Consider the following 16490-nt stretch of genomic DNA (forward strand, 5'->3'; position numbering starts at 1 on the left):
CGGACAGTCGATAAGAGGGTAAACTAGATACTACATGCTTCGAGGAGGCTCTCCTCCACTGATTATCTCGACTCATTCGTAGCTCGCAGCAGCAACAGTTTATAGCGTGATGAAAAAAGAGATCGAAGGAGAACTCGCTTACTCGGATCCGGTTAATCACAGCTGCTTTTCGATTTCGCCGGAGGAGGATTTTCTTCTTCCTCGTCTTCGACTAGAAATTTGATCGATCCTCGTCCGTATCTGTAAGAAGCCGCCGTAAGACTGACAAACATTGTGTACAGATAGTTTATAATTCATATTAGACGTCAAGTTCTCGTTTTCAAGAAGATACAGTTTAAACGTGTTTAACTAGGGACTGGCGTTTTTTACTTATTTTCACGGTTTACCTATTTTATAGTTTGAACTCCTATCGATTATTTAGCCCTGTTCTCGCAGGAATTGGCCAAATTTAAGTACACTCGTCGAATCCTGAAAGTCGATTTTATCGTAAACAAGGCTCGAGATGAGAAAACGTGGTTGCATAATTTCCACTTATTTTTTCACGTAGACTCGTCCTCTGTCCGATCGTAATAACGTTGCCGCCCCACGCTGTACACCGACTGCCGACAAATAATGTCGTGTGTTCGCGTCTAATTTGTCCGCAGACATTGGCCCTTGTTTTCCATTTCGATGGAAATCGAAACACAGATCGATGCTAAACTGTAAACGCGGACTGTCTCTGGATTTGCATTTTGTCTACCGTTATCAGCGAACCGTTCGCGGACGCACAATATGTAAATTATCCGCCGAGATGTCTGCAGACGACTGTCCGTTATTCGGCGCTGGCTTAAGTCACGATTTCCAAATCGTTCGACGCATTTCGCAGGAGGGCGCGCAAAGAAACAAGGATGGCATGTAACGCGACAACGAGCTATCGTAAAAACGAAGATAAGATTCGAGATAGAAGGGACGAAGCGGAACTTTCGATTGAACGGGAAAATTGATTTCAGGTGAGGCCGAACGACTACTACAAGAGTATCGACAAAACCAAGAGCTAGTACAAAATATCGGGGGCCATTACTATCAGATCATCTATCCAGTACAGTTACGGCATCACGAGAAAATGGGGATATCCACGAGAGAAGTCAGCATATCCAAGGTAATTAATCGCCCGATTCTTCTGTTTTCCTAATTTCTCGGAAAGATTCGCGAGAGACTGGAGCTGAATTTACACCCTTTCGCTTTGTACGATCACCGTGGACGATTCGTCGAAAAACGTTGTTCGCTGGTCGCTTTGGACGATTGTTTTGTACGTAAAACAAAGTAGAAGCAATCTCTGCTTCTGACGAATCGAGTTTCATTGCGAAACGGCATCGTCAAGCATACGCGTATATCTTGTGTCGTAGAAGTTGTAGTGCGTGTGCCGTTACACACGGTTTCACACGACGCGAGTACGGTTCTATACGAAAGCGTATTCGGACTACCAGTTGGCATTTTTCGCACGCACATCGCACGAAACGAATATAAAGTCTTACTATTTTTTGGCCAATGCATCGGTAAGAGTTTTAACGAGAATGTTCCATCGAACGGACGATTAAATTGTATCGTTTAAGGACGGCGAAATTATTTCCTGTTTCAAGATCTGTCGGTTCAATTTTCGTTAAATCCTATCAAACTTTTGTAAACTAGTAAAATAAATTCGTGTTACACGTTCACCGCGGATGGATCGTTCGCGGATGGATCGTGCAAAGTGAAAAGTGGCAAGTGTAAATTCGGCTTAACGACCGGAACCTATCGCCTAATTTTCTTCCGTCCGTCGGATCGACCTAAACGCTTGTTGTTGGTAACTCGAACATTTTCTCACGTTTTAGTATCCTCAAAGAGGATACGGAGAGGGTGGATATCAAAACAATAAAGGCAGAATGAGAGTAAGTGTACGGAAGTTTGTAAGATGAGAATTATATACGCTTGATGAGACCGAGTTTCCTTCGATTTTGCAGACGGGCAGACATTTTCATCGGACGTCCCTCTTGATCAAGGCCTTTAATCATAAATTTCGCCTAGATTTAGAATTAAATACGTAAGTGGATCGTCGCTTGTGATTTCGGCCTCGGAATCTCACAGGGCACGCATCCGTCAACTATATCGAGAATATTTTCTGTTGCAGGCAACTTTTAGCTCCGAACCTTATGCAAAAAGACTTTTTAGCCAACGGCGCGGAACAAAGTTTTAAACAGGTAACTAGAAACCGTTCGCCGAATTGGCACGAATTTCCAGCTGAAATTGGATCGTTCGATCGAACGAATCTCACTGACATGTTTGCAGGAGATAGAGCATTGCTACTATCACGGTACCGTGAGGGATTATCCAGGAGCTAGCGCTGCTTTTCACACGTGTAACGGTGTCAGCGGTGTTATTCACTTAGGCAACGAGACATTCGTCATCCATCCGTTTTATGGCGGCGATTTATCGGTCAGTTTAATTATTCGAAGGCTCTGTATACGCGCGTGTCTACCGAAGCGCGTGTGCGTCCCGAAATCCGTGTAGTACGATGAACGCGACGCTCGTCTCCGCGATTCAAGCGACGAGTCGCGAAAAACAACACACACTACTTGCATACTTTTATTAGAGAGTAATGGCCGTTTACGTACAGGGGCTGTATAAAATGGCAGAATGCGTCGTTCATAGAAGGCCACCTAGCTTCCTTCGCGCGTTCACACGAATCACGTCGATCGCCGAATTTCGTCTTTAAATAATCGCGTATCTGAGAATTCGTAATTGAATACGCCTTGAGAAACTCTCTATATCTTCTTTCTTCTCTTTTTCTTTTATTCTTTCTCTCTCTCCTTTTTTTTCTTTTTTACAAAAATGAAGGAATTTTTAGATGAACCAACTCTTGGCAGAAAGAGGCGATTTCAATGTTATGTAGGGCACGAAACGATGATCGTATGAACGAAGGTACACAGGAAACTTAACAGAAGGTATACGGATAACTACACAAGTATATAGGCTAGAGTTAAAAGTAAAGAAAAGTTTTCGAAACGCATTTGTACCGTTGTTATTTCAAAACGAGTACTACTTTCGGTCCGCCCGTGCGTACATTGTGGGGAAAGAAAATTCGATTAGCGTTCGGGAGAATGTCGTTTCCCTGGGGGAACGTGACGGGTTATTCAGGGTCTTGGAGGAGCCCAGGGCAGGATACAGGGAGCGGTGTGGACACAGAGGGTTCTGGCTAAACGCGAATGTTTGGCTGGATCCTGTGAAGCCGAGCAGCGAGTGTTTCGAGAATGGCAAACACAACGACAGGACGCGACGCGACGCCACGTCAGGCCGCTCGATCCAGTTTCGTTAGCACGGCAGACGAAGCGAGAGGATCGAGTTAAGCCGCTATCAAGCCTGCTCGACTCGTAAACGAGTAATCGGCTGCTGCAGCGCTAAATTCTCTAACTCGCAGCCGCCTTTCGTTGTTTCTACGTTGTTGCACAGCTGTTTCCACGTTTACCTGATGACGACTAACAAGGAGGGTCGCAATCACCGAACCACAGCTAATTTCTCGATAGTTTCGATACCAACGTATCAGAGGTACGATTTAGCGATATCTGGGTCAGATAATTAATTGTAAAGATTCAAACATATGTATACTTATTAATTCGTTAATTTCTGCCTGTACAGATACAACGAGTTGGTTATTTATCTAACAATCTGGCTCGATTGTCGCGTTCTTTAGAAATTCAGCAAGTGTCCTGATACGTATAAACGGGCATGTATGCCCTACGTACTTTGGTTTTCTGTCTTTTCCGATAAAAATTTATCGTCTTTTCAACGTAAGCGCGCAATGCGCACGACCGTCGAGAAACGATGGAAAATAGATTTGAGACTAGAAGAATCTTCGCGCGAGTACGGAACTGAAGGTGTGTGTATCGAGGCACGAGGCGGATACCTGAAATATTTTCTTGCAACGTCTATAACTTGGAAACTGAGATGTGTTCGTAAGACGTGTTTCTACCGATTTTCGTGTGTAGATTTTAAATTTGGACGAAAGCAACGTTGACGTTTCGTAATCAAAGATTAAGGAACAACGCGGCAGAGAGAGAGAGAGAGCTGGAAGATAGCTAGGCAGGCAACCGTCGTGTGCTTGGCAGAGACGAGTTAAGTGGGGACGTTCTTCTTATATGCATGAGCTGTTCTTGCATTATTATTCATGAAGAGATCTCGAAGTAGCAGCGTGGCGGGAAAAAGAAAAATAAATTGTTCGCGTCGCGAGAAAATCAGGATGCCGCGTAAGCATCCGGCTAGTCGTCGTCGTCGTCGTCGTCGTCGTCGTCGTTGTCGTCGTCGTTTCCTCGGAAAAGGAGAATGGTCGAAATTATAGCTCTTTGGGCATCAAAAATTCTAATAATAATATCGTCCAAGTACAATCATCTGTGGCAAATGTAACGAGAAAGTTGTAGAAGATGTAGATGAATTTTTCGTAATCGATACATCGCAGCTTGTTTTAGAAGCGAGTTGTAGTGTAATTAGAAAAACGTGTGCTTGATAGAACATTTGAGTTGTCTTCGTTTTCGAGTTACGGTCATTTCAGATGAAAACGATCGTATCGTACTTGGGGTATATTAGAATTTTAGGTGGCCGAAGGAGCAGAAACTTGTCACTTTTTTGCCATCCTCGTTTGGCGGATGACGGGATCTCGGGTCTCGCTGGAGCCGGGAATTCACGCAGCCGTTGTCGATACGAATCGGTTACGATTGCGAAACGAATAGGTGAAACCAATTTGGAAAGAGATGGCCTGCATGGACGGATTCGGGACGCACGATGGTTCGGCGATTCGTTGAAACGCTGGCATGACGATTAACCGAGAATAGATGGAACCGCGGATAGTAGGTCATAGTCCTGGCGCAGATGCGAGAAGAAAAAGACCGCGCGATATAAGCCATAATCGAATAGAAGAAGGGGCGTTAAAAAAGGCGGGCAGCGAGCTGCTCGGAGAATGTTAACTATATGCAGACCTCTCTTTTAGCAGAAACATCCTCACGTTATATTTGAAGCTCGAACAAAGGCTAACAAAGGCTGCGCTAACTCGGGGAATTTTGAGTGGCGTACAAAGAACCGCCGGCAGAAGCATGTTCTGGGGCTATCGGAGACCACTTCCGATCGATACAAGAGAGACGTCCGTGAAGCAACCAAATACATCGAAACTGCCATCATTATCGATAAGGCTATGGTATGACGATTTTCTTCCACTACTCGTCCCTTTTTCCGATCCTTGATCCGATCCGATCCGAAAGATATCCCTGGCGTTTGGCGATGCGTTTGCCAAAACCGAACAGAATCAAGGGAGTGCCAATCACGATCATAATCGTTGGAGGAAAACGCGCGACGTCGTTCCAACAAAGTTTCCAGGGAGCCTGGTAATAGTAAATTGGCCGGAACCTTTCGACGTGCTTGAACCCGCGCCTAACTCAACGATAATTGTCATATCGCGCGTCGCGCGTCGCGTTTCCGTAAAACGAAACGATACGATCGGCTTTAACGATCCCAATTGTCGTAAATGAAAACGTAAAATCGATCGCCAGGCCGCCACCACCACCACCACCTTCTCTTCTGCTTCGCTTTACGCGCAAACATTCGTTTTCCTTGCTTCAGTTCGAGAAGAGGAACGGTAGCACCAGAGCCGAGGTCGTTCATGATGCCATCCAAGTCGCTAATATAGCGGACATGGTGAGTGCGAACCGTTCTATCGGACCTTTGTTAAAAGGCCCGCTTTCAAAGTTTCTATCGCGCATAAAAATAAGCGGACAGATACCGCAAATGGATATCGATCGCGTTTCCTTAAATACGAAACAATCTGTAGAACAGAACGTGTGATAAATAAAAGTTGACTACGATGTCTCGAAAGTCAAGTGGACACGAGCAGAAAGAGCAAAGGTCTTGCCTTTTCCACTTATTTTTGCACGTGGAATCGCTACTCGACCGTTCGTACCATGATTTCGATTAAACTCGATTGATATCTACTTGCACCATTGGTCCGCTTGCTCTTGTGGCCGACCGTAAGCGTGAGAACGTGGCCTCGTAAAGAGCGAACCACCGATTCCATTCGTTCTTTTCTCAATGTTTTTCCTCTCTTTTCGCAGTATTTCCGCACGTTAAACACTAGAGTCTCCGTCATATACATCGAAACGTGGCAGGGCATGAACCAGGCAGACATCGGCACGGGCATGGATATCAGTCTCGCTTTGCTCAATTTAAACGATTACACGATGCGAAGGATGTTCCATGTCCCTCACGATACCACTCAATTACTCACGTACGTATCGAGACGATTCGTTTGTCAGGCAACGTGGCATCGTTTCTGAGAAATTTTATCCAAATTCCATTCTTGAACACGCAGGGGCGAAACGTTCTCCGGTGGAGAATCGGGAGTGGCTATACCTTCGACCGTTTGCAAACAAAAATCCGTAGGAATCAGCGTCGATTTGAACACCTACGAGCCTCATCTTTTAGCCGGTACTATGGCTCACATGATCGGCCACAATATCGGCATGAGCCACGACGACGGAAGTTAGTTTCTACCCGCAACTTATAGACGTATGATAGAAGAAAAGGAAAAAGCAAAAGTAACGCAAGGCATCCTATCGTGCATAAGTATCGGACGCTTGCCGCGATCCAATCGAAACATTGATTACATTTCGAAACATGTTATTTGATATTCTGAACGTTACTATAGAAGAATGGTTCTCTGTTGTTCTGTCAGAAACAACCGAAACAGGTGCGATATACCTGCATCGATCAAGTTCCACGTTTGTCTCTGATAGACAGACAAACAGACAGACAGTCAGACAGCTCTCGCATCCGATCAGATCTATCGAAAGTTTTATAACGTAGTTGGAAACGTATATTCCAAAGGTTCTACAGATAGGTCCCAAGTCACTTGACTCGGGTGTTTGGCAATCGATAGCAGCAATTTTCGTCCACCTCCGATTATCGCGTTCTCGTTTATACCAAGTCTATACGTCCAACTATTCGTCGATATCTGTTAAATTTAGCCGCCTAGTTGCCTGAAATATGATCAGAGGTGGAAATTAGATGAAAGAGCTTCGCTCCGACTGTATTTTATATATTTACGAGATATTACGATGATTTGCAAGTGTCGAAATACTTATGCGCGATAGCGTAGTTTGCTGATATTCGAATTGTTCGTAGGAAGCGAGTGTATCTGCCGCGAATGGCACGGATGCATCATGGCTCAATCGATCGTGGGTTTGGAAAACGTTCAGCCGTACACGTTTTCCGAGTGTAGTAAAACGGATTACATAGAGTCGTTAAGAAGCGGCAACGGCTTTTGTCTTTTGAATAAACCAAACGAGGTAAGACGAAAGACCAGGTAAGAGGATTCTAGTCGAGGCTAATTGAACGGAGGCCGAGTTTACGGCGAAACGAACCGTCCCCTAAAGGGAGAATCGTTCGCTTTACGAGCGTGCAAAAGCAAATCACGAGACGCCTAAGAGCCTCCTCTCGCAACGCGATACTTTTTCACTGCGGTTTCAATGAAATCTTCGTGAAACTTTCTCATCTCGGTTCGTTGCGCCGCAAACTAATTTCCACGATAGCGTTGTTTCGAGGAAAAAACGTAAACGCGTTTCTCCTATCCTCGGGCCGACCTCCATTGACAGGTGGTGCTCAGGACGTCTTGCGGAAACAGGATGATCGACGACGGGGAACAATGCGATTGCGGATCGATCGAGGAGTGTCACGACCTCGATCCTTGCTGCGATCCGATCACCTGCAGACTTACCTCGGAAGCGGAATGCGCGTCCGGCCCTTGCTGCAGTGATTGCAAGGTAAAATATTTCTCCTCGAGTCCGTCACGAATCTCGAATACCGTGTATCGAAAATCTATATCTCTTTGGCTAAAGATGTACGTGACTGATAGCGGCGAGAAGTACGACAAACGCGTCGATAAACGCAGGCGGACAGAACGTCTGGTATATCGGTTTCTCTCGAGTCGAATAAATAGATAGATAGTAAATAGATTCGAATCACCTCGAATAGGCTTCGATGTCGTAAAACTGGCGAAACTGCTGTTGCTAGTAACTCGTGTAAATGCGTTTTCCACGTCCCGAGCTTTCTACGTTTTCTTCAACCCCTCGAGTTATAGTTTAGTTACGTCGTATACGTAAGCCAGGTGCAAAGTCAATTGGACGTTTATATCGGATACGTTTTACCCTCGAGTGGACACGTATATACCATACGTTTACTGTCTGTTTGCCGGCAAATCGGTTTGAACGTCGAGGATCCATCTAATCTCGAATGATTTTGACAACGTAGTTGCTGCCTCGTGGCGTCGTATGCCGGGAATCGACCAACGAATGCGACTTGCCGGAAGTCTGTACCGGAGACAACGGCCAGTGTCCGACGGATGTTTACAAGAAAAACGGAAGTCCTTGCGGGAACGACGCTGGACATTGTTATAACGGCATTTGCCCGGCGTTGGATGTTCAGTGCGATCAAATCTGGGGACGCGGTGGAGTTGCCGCGGACTACGAGTGTTTCATACAATTCAATTCCAAGGGCTCGCTCAGTGGACATTGCGGCACCGATTCTTCTGGTCACTACATCAAATGCGATATAGAGTAAGTAGAGTAAAAGTTTTTTCTTTTCTATCCGTAATTCGTCCGAGTTATCCTGACGCTAGCTTTCGCTCGTTACGTCGATAAACCGATTAAAGGTGTACGCGTAACTTTTAAAACGTGCATTCCTCCACTGAAAATTTGTATTTGTCGCGCCGCATTCTTCAAAAATTATCAAACGATATGGGAATGCGCGCGTGACGGTTAAACGCACTTGCTACGTCAAGTATAGAGAAGGATATTTTAAGTAATTGTGATTTCCTCGATATTATTAATGATATGGCGTTATTATTCGTCTCTATTGTTATCCTGTTATCCTGTTGACAAATTGTTTCGGGCCGAAAAATATTTCCGCTATCCGGTAATTCGTTAAATTTCGGTTAAATCGTAATGCTGTAATCGTAATAAGTAATGATACGTAATCGTAGGAACGTTCGTTGCGGGTCACTGCAGTGTCAGCGAGGTGGCAAACAGCCAATGTTGCCAGAAGCGGATCATTCGATAACCATAATCTCGATAAAGGGCGCAGAGTACGAGTGCAAGTAAGCAACCGTTAAATTTCCCATTATCCTTCTATCGTAATCGGATCGTAAGAATCCTGTTGTATATATTATGAATAACGTTTGCGTCGATTGTTCGCATAAAGGTCTACGACTGGGAAGATGGATGAAACCGAGATACCTGGCATGGGTTTGGTACGGGATGGAACATCCTGCGGTAATCAATCGGTAAGAGAGACGACTTTCTAATCCGTAAAAGCCGCGAACTCTCCCTTTTCCGATGTCGTTACGTTAATAGTTTCCACGGGAATTATGCCTGTTATAAAGATCGGATTACGCAGAGTCGAATGCCGTCGAATGGAGTAACTACTCTAGCTCGTAGCTGCACACCGAGAAACGATCGATCGTATATGGATACGACAGCGTTCACGCATACTTGTTTTCTGTTTTTAGATTTGCGTGAACCAAACGTGCATAAACCTGCCCCCGAACTTAGGCAACGACAAGTGTCCTAGCAATCACAACAATAACGAATGCTCGGGGAATGGCGTAAGCAAAACTTTTGACATTCGACTAAACGACTTGAGTCGTTCGACGTAAAAATCGGCCGATTCCAAACGAAATTCGCTTGTTCCCGTAGGTATGCACCAACTTGAATAAATGCTTCTGTTACGTTGGATGGAACGGACCAGATTGCTCCATACAGCAGGAAATTCCAACTTCCCCGCCAACCACGTCTAGCACCGAATCAGTTGGTAAAAATAGTTCACATCCTAAATTAGGGAAGAAAGAGACCCCCTACGGTAAGTTGCGATTCGTAAAACTCTAGAAGATAGAAAATCGAATTATATTTCGAAAATTCGAATAGAATTTCGAATTTCGATTTCGAACGAGGCGAGAAACCGAAGCTGCGACATCGATCCACCTTGCTCGAATCGTTCGATTCGAATGGCTCGACCAGCCTCGGTTTCGCGTAGCTCGCGCGATCGTTTCTAGCCTGTAATCTAACGATAAGCAGACAACGGTAAATAAGAAACGAATAGAGTAAAATAATAGTAGAGATAATAAATAGTAGAGTAAGCGTAGATACGCGGCGCCGGTTACCGGTTACGGCGGATGTTTCTCAGCGTCGAGTCGCGTGATCGATCAGTTTCCTTCTTCCTATCTTATATGTATTAAGTATAACGTATTAACGTGTTCATCTGTTTGATACGCGGAGAAGAAGAAGGAAAAGACGAGGCTCTTGGGTAAGACAGAGGTGGATAGCAAAGACGGATGGTACCTCGGGACAATTCAACAGGCGTGATAAGCGAAACGTTCTACCGTGACCGGTAATCTTAAAAAGGCAGACATTTGTCGATCGTGTAGATGCGTTTAATTCGCGATAAGACGAAGACTCGTCCCGTATCCCGGCGGAATATCGGTTAGCCGCTTGATTATTTGGGGCCATACCATCAGCTGTGCACATAAAATTCAATGCGTTTATACGTATGTATATGGAGTACGAGCCGATTTTACTCAAGTTTTACACTTTCGATTACACTTTTCCACTTTCGATTCACGACTCTCCAGTGAAAAGAACGATCGCGGATGCCAACTACGCACGTGGTCACGGCGATCCTTATCGGGCAATACCGCCCGTTTCCCTTACCAACGATGCAGCGAGCCTTCTCACTGTTTTACGGTGAAGCGGATTACCAGCTGTACGCGCGAAACTCTATCTTCCGATGATCCTCGAATCGAACGCAATCTGTGACGTTCGAATCGAATCGTTAGGCTGGAAATTCGAATTCACTCGGTTGCTAACACGAGTATACGTAATCGTTGTTGTTGCGAGTTTACGCAGACCGATGTCGTACGCGCGCAGGTTGCGAGTAAAGGGAGATGGAGGAAAATAAGAGGAAACGAAGAAAATTGTTCTTGGAACAAATTCTTTTCCTTTCGTAGCGCTATTCTCTTACTTGCATACAAGTTAATCTTTTTCGGACCAACCGATCCTAGCAACTTGCTTTTACCACGAGACAAACGAGTTTCGAATGTTTGAAAATATCGTGCGAGATGCGAAACACGCGATGTACCTTTCTGATACGCGTAGATTACAAAATGTGATGGTCGTTTCAGAAACAACTAACAACACTCTTAGCACCGGAATGATGGTATTAGTCCTGATGGGTGTGGTCAAAGGAGTCTTCATTTGTTTTGCGCTAATGGCCATTTGCTACAGGTACAGTAGCAAAATAAAGTTGTTGAGTGGGTTCGACCAACGCCTGTCATTGTCAAGTAATTCCGTGGCTAGCTGGATGATGAGGCATCGCACGCGGCCGTCAAATTGCTCTCGTAATATTGATTCATATTAGCCTATTTACTCGATGTTTATTCATATACATATATTTATCTATATATGTATACCAATATGTATACATATACCAATGTTTTTTTCGATGGTGTGCTCTGAATGTGCTCGTGCTCGCATAGCGCGTACGAACGATCGCTACGATCGTGACTATGCTACACGAGCGAGGGATCTACGTTTCTACTTGGTGTCGCATACCAAGGGACGAAAGCAAAAGTTGTTGCGTAAACCGTGCGTCAGTGGATGCGCTTGTTCCCGCGTCTAATTCGATTTAACTGGATTTCTTAAATATCCGGTTAAACAGTCGCTTTAGTGCGGAGAGTAATGGCACAGAGAGCCGTAACCGTGTGCGAACGTGTCACGGAAATTTTATATTTTATATTATAGAGAAGAAACGAGGGTGAAGAGAAAAGAAGAACGATAGAACAGGAGTAACAGAGACGAGAAACGGGAGTGAAAGTTAAAGAAAGTTAAAGATTCCAGCTTTCGTTATCGTAAAGACCATTGGCGCTTCTGAAGGGACCAGGGGCTGTGGCGTTAAAATTAACAAGTGGCGAATACGAATACGGATACGAATACGAATACGAATACGAATATGGGATGGGATATGAAGCGGATAACGGATAATCTTGAAAAGAAAACGTTGTTGTCACTTTTTCTAACAAGTTGTAATCGTAAGAGTGGTTGGAAGTCGGAGCGAGGTGGTACACGATGTCAGCGTCAGAGATGCGTGTACGTTCATGGTCTAAACTCGATTAAACTCGATAGATTAACCCATCTTGTATAGGATAATTCGGAATTGTCTGTAATCGTGATTGAAAAAATGACAGACGAAAGATAATGTGTATCTCTATTCTAAGAAATTACTATATAGAGAGAGCGTGTTATACGATTCGTCCCTTGGGGTGCGATATCCGATACACGATCCATTACAACGTCAATGTGCCAGCTGCTTGTATGCCCTATAAAAGCATGAATAAGGCTGATTAGCGAAGAAACGAACGTGGTCCCCTCGGACAGTTTGAGATCGGAAAGCAACCGTTAACGACAAAATTTCCAACTGGCGTATGTACCAGCCAGACGACTATTTGATCGCGGCAACTCCACGTGATATCGTGTCTTCGTCGATGTCAATGTAAATGTGAATCGGAAAAGTATTACGGTTAACAACGAGTCGTCCGACTCGAACGTAAAAGACACGAGAGAAAGGATCGCGACCATCTCTAAACTAAGATAGATAGAGAGATACTAAACGGAAAATGGATCGAAGCGAGAAAAGAGGCGCTAGGGACTCTAGAACTAGAGAAAGAGGAAAAGAACTGGTTCGCATCTATTGTACTCGTATCGCGAGATGCCGCGTCGATGTCGCGTCGACGTCGCGTCGATGCCGCGTCGATGTCGCGTCGATGGTGCGTCGATGGTGCGTGTACCACGCGAATGGTGTGCGTACAACAAACTACGCCCATGTATATGTATATGTGCTGATTCTGGCTTCTCTGTTTCTTGTCTGTTTCTGTCTGTCACTGCCATCTCTGTCTGTCTGCATGCTGTGGGACGCTCGGATACCAAAATATATCATCTGTATACCGCGCGCTGCGCGAACAATGGTACTCGATCTTGATATCGTGTCGGATATCGACGATGTTTGACACGTGACGACCAACGACCATGCAAATCTAACGATGTAACTAACTAACACGTCTGATCGTCACAGAGAACTACCACGGCTCTAACACTGTATTTTTAGTTGGTGTGCTCATGTCGGTGGTAGGGGGTGTTTTCATAGTATTTGCTCTGATGGCTCTCTGCTACAGGTCAGTCGTAGTACATAAAAACTACTCCCTCTGTCTCAGGTTAGTGTGCAGAAACATACACGTAGAAATTCTTTTGTATGCGTGTATATTGTATATATATATATATGTACGTATATATATGTATGTATGTATATATATGCACATATATATGTATGTCATTTTATTTTTTTTTTTTTTACGATCCACACGTCGTACATATATATTTACATGTATATCTTTTAGAGTCCGTATTATATTACCGTCTTTCTCTTTTACCATTTCCGCTTACTCTTCTTTTCGTACACTTTCTACTTTTTTTCCTTTTCTCTCTCTCTCTCTCTCTCTCTTTCTCTCTTTTTGTCTCGATGTATCTTCTTTTATCGTGCCGATCAAGCGCTCTGCATAATCTGCGCCGCAATGAGTCGCCCCGTATCGCTCCGTATCGCTCCGTATCGCTCCGTATAGCAGATACACGCCACGCTTGTGCGATCGTGCAAAGATCGATACTCGTTGCAACGAACAGAGACAACACCGAATCGAATCAAACCGAACAGAACAGAACAGAACAGATATCGTAACGCGTGCCGCGCGTTTTCACGAGGAACCGTCCTATTCCATTTGCCGAGCGGGAAATGCGCCATCGATCGCGCGTCTATAGCACGCGTACCGTACCTGATCGTTGCTACGATTATGCTAACGATAAGCAGCTTAAGCGATTGCCGGAAAATTCGCATTTGCCGCGAACCATTTACGTTGGTTCCGAATCCCTTTCGCAAAATTGGCTACTCGACGTGTATCGTTACTCGTCCGCAAGTAACTAAAGGCTTCTGTGTTTCGTAACCGTTAACTGATATCCTTAACGGGTCGTGCCAACCAAGGAACGATTTCGTGCGTTTCGATCGATAGAAGAAAGGACGAGACGAGAGACCGAATGATCCGATTCGTATTGGTATCGGTTAAAGGTTGCCGCGTTACAGCGGGGTGATGGCGATCGATCAAAGTGCTCTACTTTCTTGTTTTGCCGACGATGCTGAGCAAAGTATGTTCAGCCCCGTGGAACGCACGCGTGTGTTACGAAGCTTAGCTCGATACTTTGTCTCGAGACACTTTTTGCCCGTCTGTCTGTCCACACTACGTTATCGTTTGATTTTGAGTATTTGGTTGACGGGTCCACTGCCAGCGGAGGACCAACTCGCACGAGTGGCCGCAAGGCCAGCTGCCGGTGTACCATTCGACTGGTTATCCGTTTTCGTTCTAATGCATGCGATCACGGCTCCCTGTACAAGCCCGTAGACGCGCCCGCTTCGCTAGCGTCAACCATTTCATCGCGAAAGAAGGTTACGGATTAAACGTATATCTACCCTCGGCCTATTGCGTTTAGACGCCACGTTAGACTTTAACGTGGCACACAATATTTATATACGTTTTAATATATGACCGTTTATATACGTTTAAACCGGGAACGTGTGTACATAATTATGGTAGAATATCGCGAGCACGCACTTGGGGCACGCAATTATATCTCGAAGGGGAGTCGACTACAATTCCTTTTCGTTCGGTCAACGCATCTGAAAACGTCATTGAACGCTCGACGATCGATGATCCTCGTGCAACTATCACGACGAAAGGAACGAAGGAACGAAGAAATTCGTTCAAAGTCACCCTCCCGTAGTTTGCATGCGCTTTCTAATCGTTCTTTGTGGTTACCACGATCGCGAGCCTCGCATTCTCGTAATCGGCCAATTTCCCGCAGAAGGAAGAGCACCGTCCAGAAGTACGAGCAACCGTACGTGAGGAATCCGCCGCAGAGGAGTTACATGGTTTCCGGAAACGCCGGAAACCATCATCCGGGACACGCCGTCCTGGACGACGTCCACAACAAGATCCTCAACTTCAGCAGTATGCCTAATTCCAGGTATGACGATCGTTTCGTTGCCTACCTAGCTAACACAGCCGGGCTAGAGATTGACGCTCGAGCGTTTCACGCGTTTCTTCGTTGCGTTTCTCCGGACATGATCGATTCGATCTAGATTCGATCGCGCATTTACTTTCGACCCGATCACCGGCTGATCTTTCGAACGACGCAATTTATATAATAATAAATAATAGGCGGCAGCTCTACTATCGCCCTTTGGTCAAATTTATATACCTGTTTCTCAGTTTCACCTATCGTTCTTTGTCAGCCTACTCGCAAGCTATAATAGCAATAATGATGATGATAAAAGTAACAACAACAACAACAACAACAACGACGACGACGACGACGACGACGACGACGACGACGACGACGACGACGACGAGGACGACGACGACGACGACGACGACGACGACGACGACGACGACGACGACGACGACGACGACGACGACGACGACGACGATGACGACAACGACGACGACGACGACGACAATAATAATAATAATAATAATAATAGTAATAATAGTAATAATAGTAATAATAGTAATAGTAATAATAGTAATAGTAATAATAATAATGATAATAATAATAATAATAATAATGACAAAGCGAGAAGCGGCGAAACGAGAAACAGGCTGATCCCAATGATCCTAAGCTAACACGAGTGAAACTTTGGAAATGATCAGAGTACGTGTTCGAGTACGCTTTTAAGAGATAATCTAGGGAAGACCCCTGCAACTAGTGTTGAAAAGGATCCATCAACGATCGCCAAAGACACATCTCGCTTCTACTTATACATTGGTTTTCCATTAATGTTTGCGTCACACGAATTCACGTCACACGGCATTCATTCGACATTTACAAAATCATTGGACGGGGATTCGGTTCGCGCTGCTTTTCGTAGACGCAGAAGAATTTTCACCGAGTTCTCGAGAGACACTGTTTCATACGCGACCGCGTTCCATATGTCGTAACTCTCGCGACGAGCCATCTTCTCCGTCGTTCCACTCGGCGCGGCGTTCCGAGTTCATCTTGTTTCCTCGAAGCGGCAAGAAGTTGCTTCAACGTTGTACGCTGAAAGAGATCGAGCAAGTTTTCCGGAAAATTTGCTCGAAAAGTTTCGCTTCACCACAGAAACAAGTTGGGATATATTCGCGCCACGTTACAGCAAGGTAGCCAAATACGGAGTATCATTTTATTCTCCAAATGTCATTCGCGCCAAACATTTAAAAGTATTTCTCGGCCGGAATGTCGCAAGAAAAGTTCTTGACGAAGTATACTATTCCCACATTTGGTCACTTTGTTTTATGCGCTGTGCAACGA

General features: G+C 45.0%; 1 protein-coding gene across 20 annotated transcripts in view; it reads left to right on the forward strand.

Moving 5' to 3' along the window:
- The window catches only part of LOC117237661 (disintegrin and metalloproteinase domain-containing protein 11), a 72708-nt gene that overhangs the window by 45982 nt on the left and 10236 nt on the right, over positions 1-16490 (forward strand). For 10 of the 20 annotated variants that reach the window (XM_033501835.1, XM_033501840.1, XM_033501852.1 and 7 more), the window contains 18 exons: positions 990-1138; positions 1851-1907; positions 1980-2059; positions 2147-2216; positions 2305-2451; positions 4997-5200; positions 5623-5697; positions 6111-6283; positions 6368-6537; positions 7180-7343; positions 7650-7817; positions 8305-8609; positions 9035-9148; positions 9253-9334; positions 9560-9655; positions 9747-9909; positions 13174-13312; positions 15006-15167. In XM_033501835.1, the coding sequence (XP_033357726.1) occupies positions 990-1138; positions 1851-1907; positions 1980-2059; positions 2147-2216; positions 2305-2451; positions 4997-5200; positions 5623-5697; positions 6111-6283; positions 6368-6537; positions 7180-7343; positions 7650-7817; positions 8305-8609; positions 9035-9148; positions 9253-9334; positions 9560-9655; positions 9747-9909; positions 13174-13312; positions 15006-15167 (2518 nt within the window). Of the gene's footprint in view, positions 1-989; positions 1139-1850; positions 1908-1979; positions 2060-2146; positions 2217-2304; positions 2452-4996; positions 5201-5622; positions 5698-6110; positions 6284-6367; positions 6538-7179; positions 7344-7649; positions 7818-8304; positions 8610-9034; positions 9149-9252; positions 9335-9559; positions 9656-9746; positions 9910-11227; positions 11331-13173; positions 13313-15005; positions 15168-16490 lie in introns of all 20 variants that reach the window. The other 10 variants (XM_033501838.1, XM_033501851.1, XM_033501842.1 and 7 more) reach the window with 9 other exon arrangements.

Source organism: Bombus vosnesenskii, unplaced genomic scaffold (assembly GCF_011952255.1).
Source record: "Bombus vosnesenskii isolate JDL3184/JDL3185 unplaced genomic scaffold, Bvos_JDL3184-5_v1.1 scf7180000013395, whole genome shotgun sequence".
NCBI lineage: Eukaryota > Metazoa > Arthropoda > Insecta > Hymenoptera > Apidae > Bombus > Bombus vosnesenskii.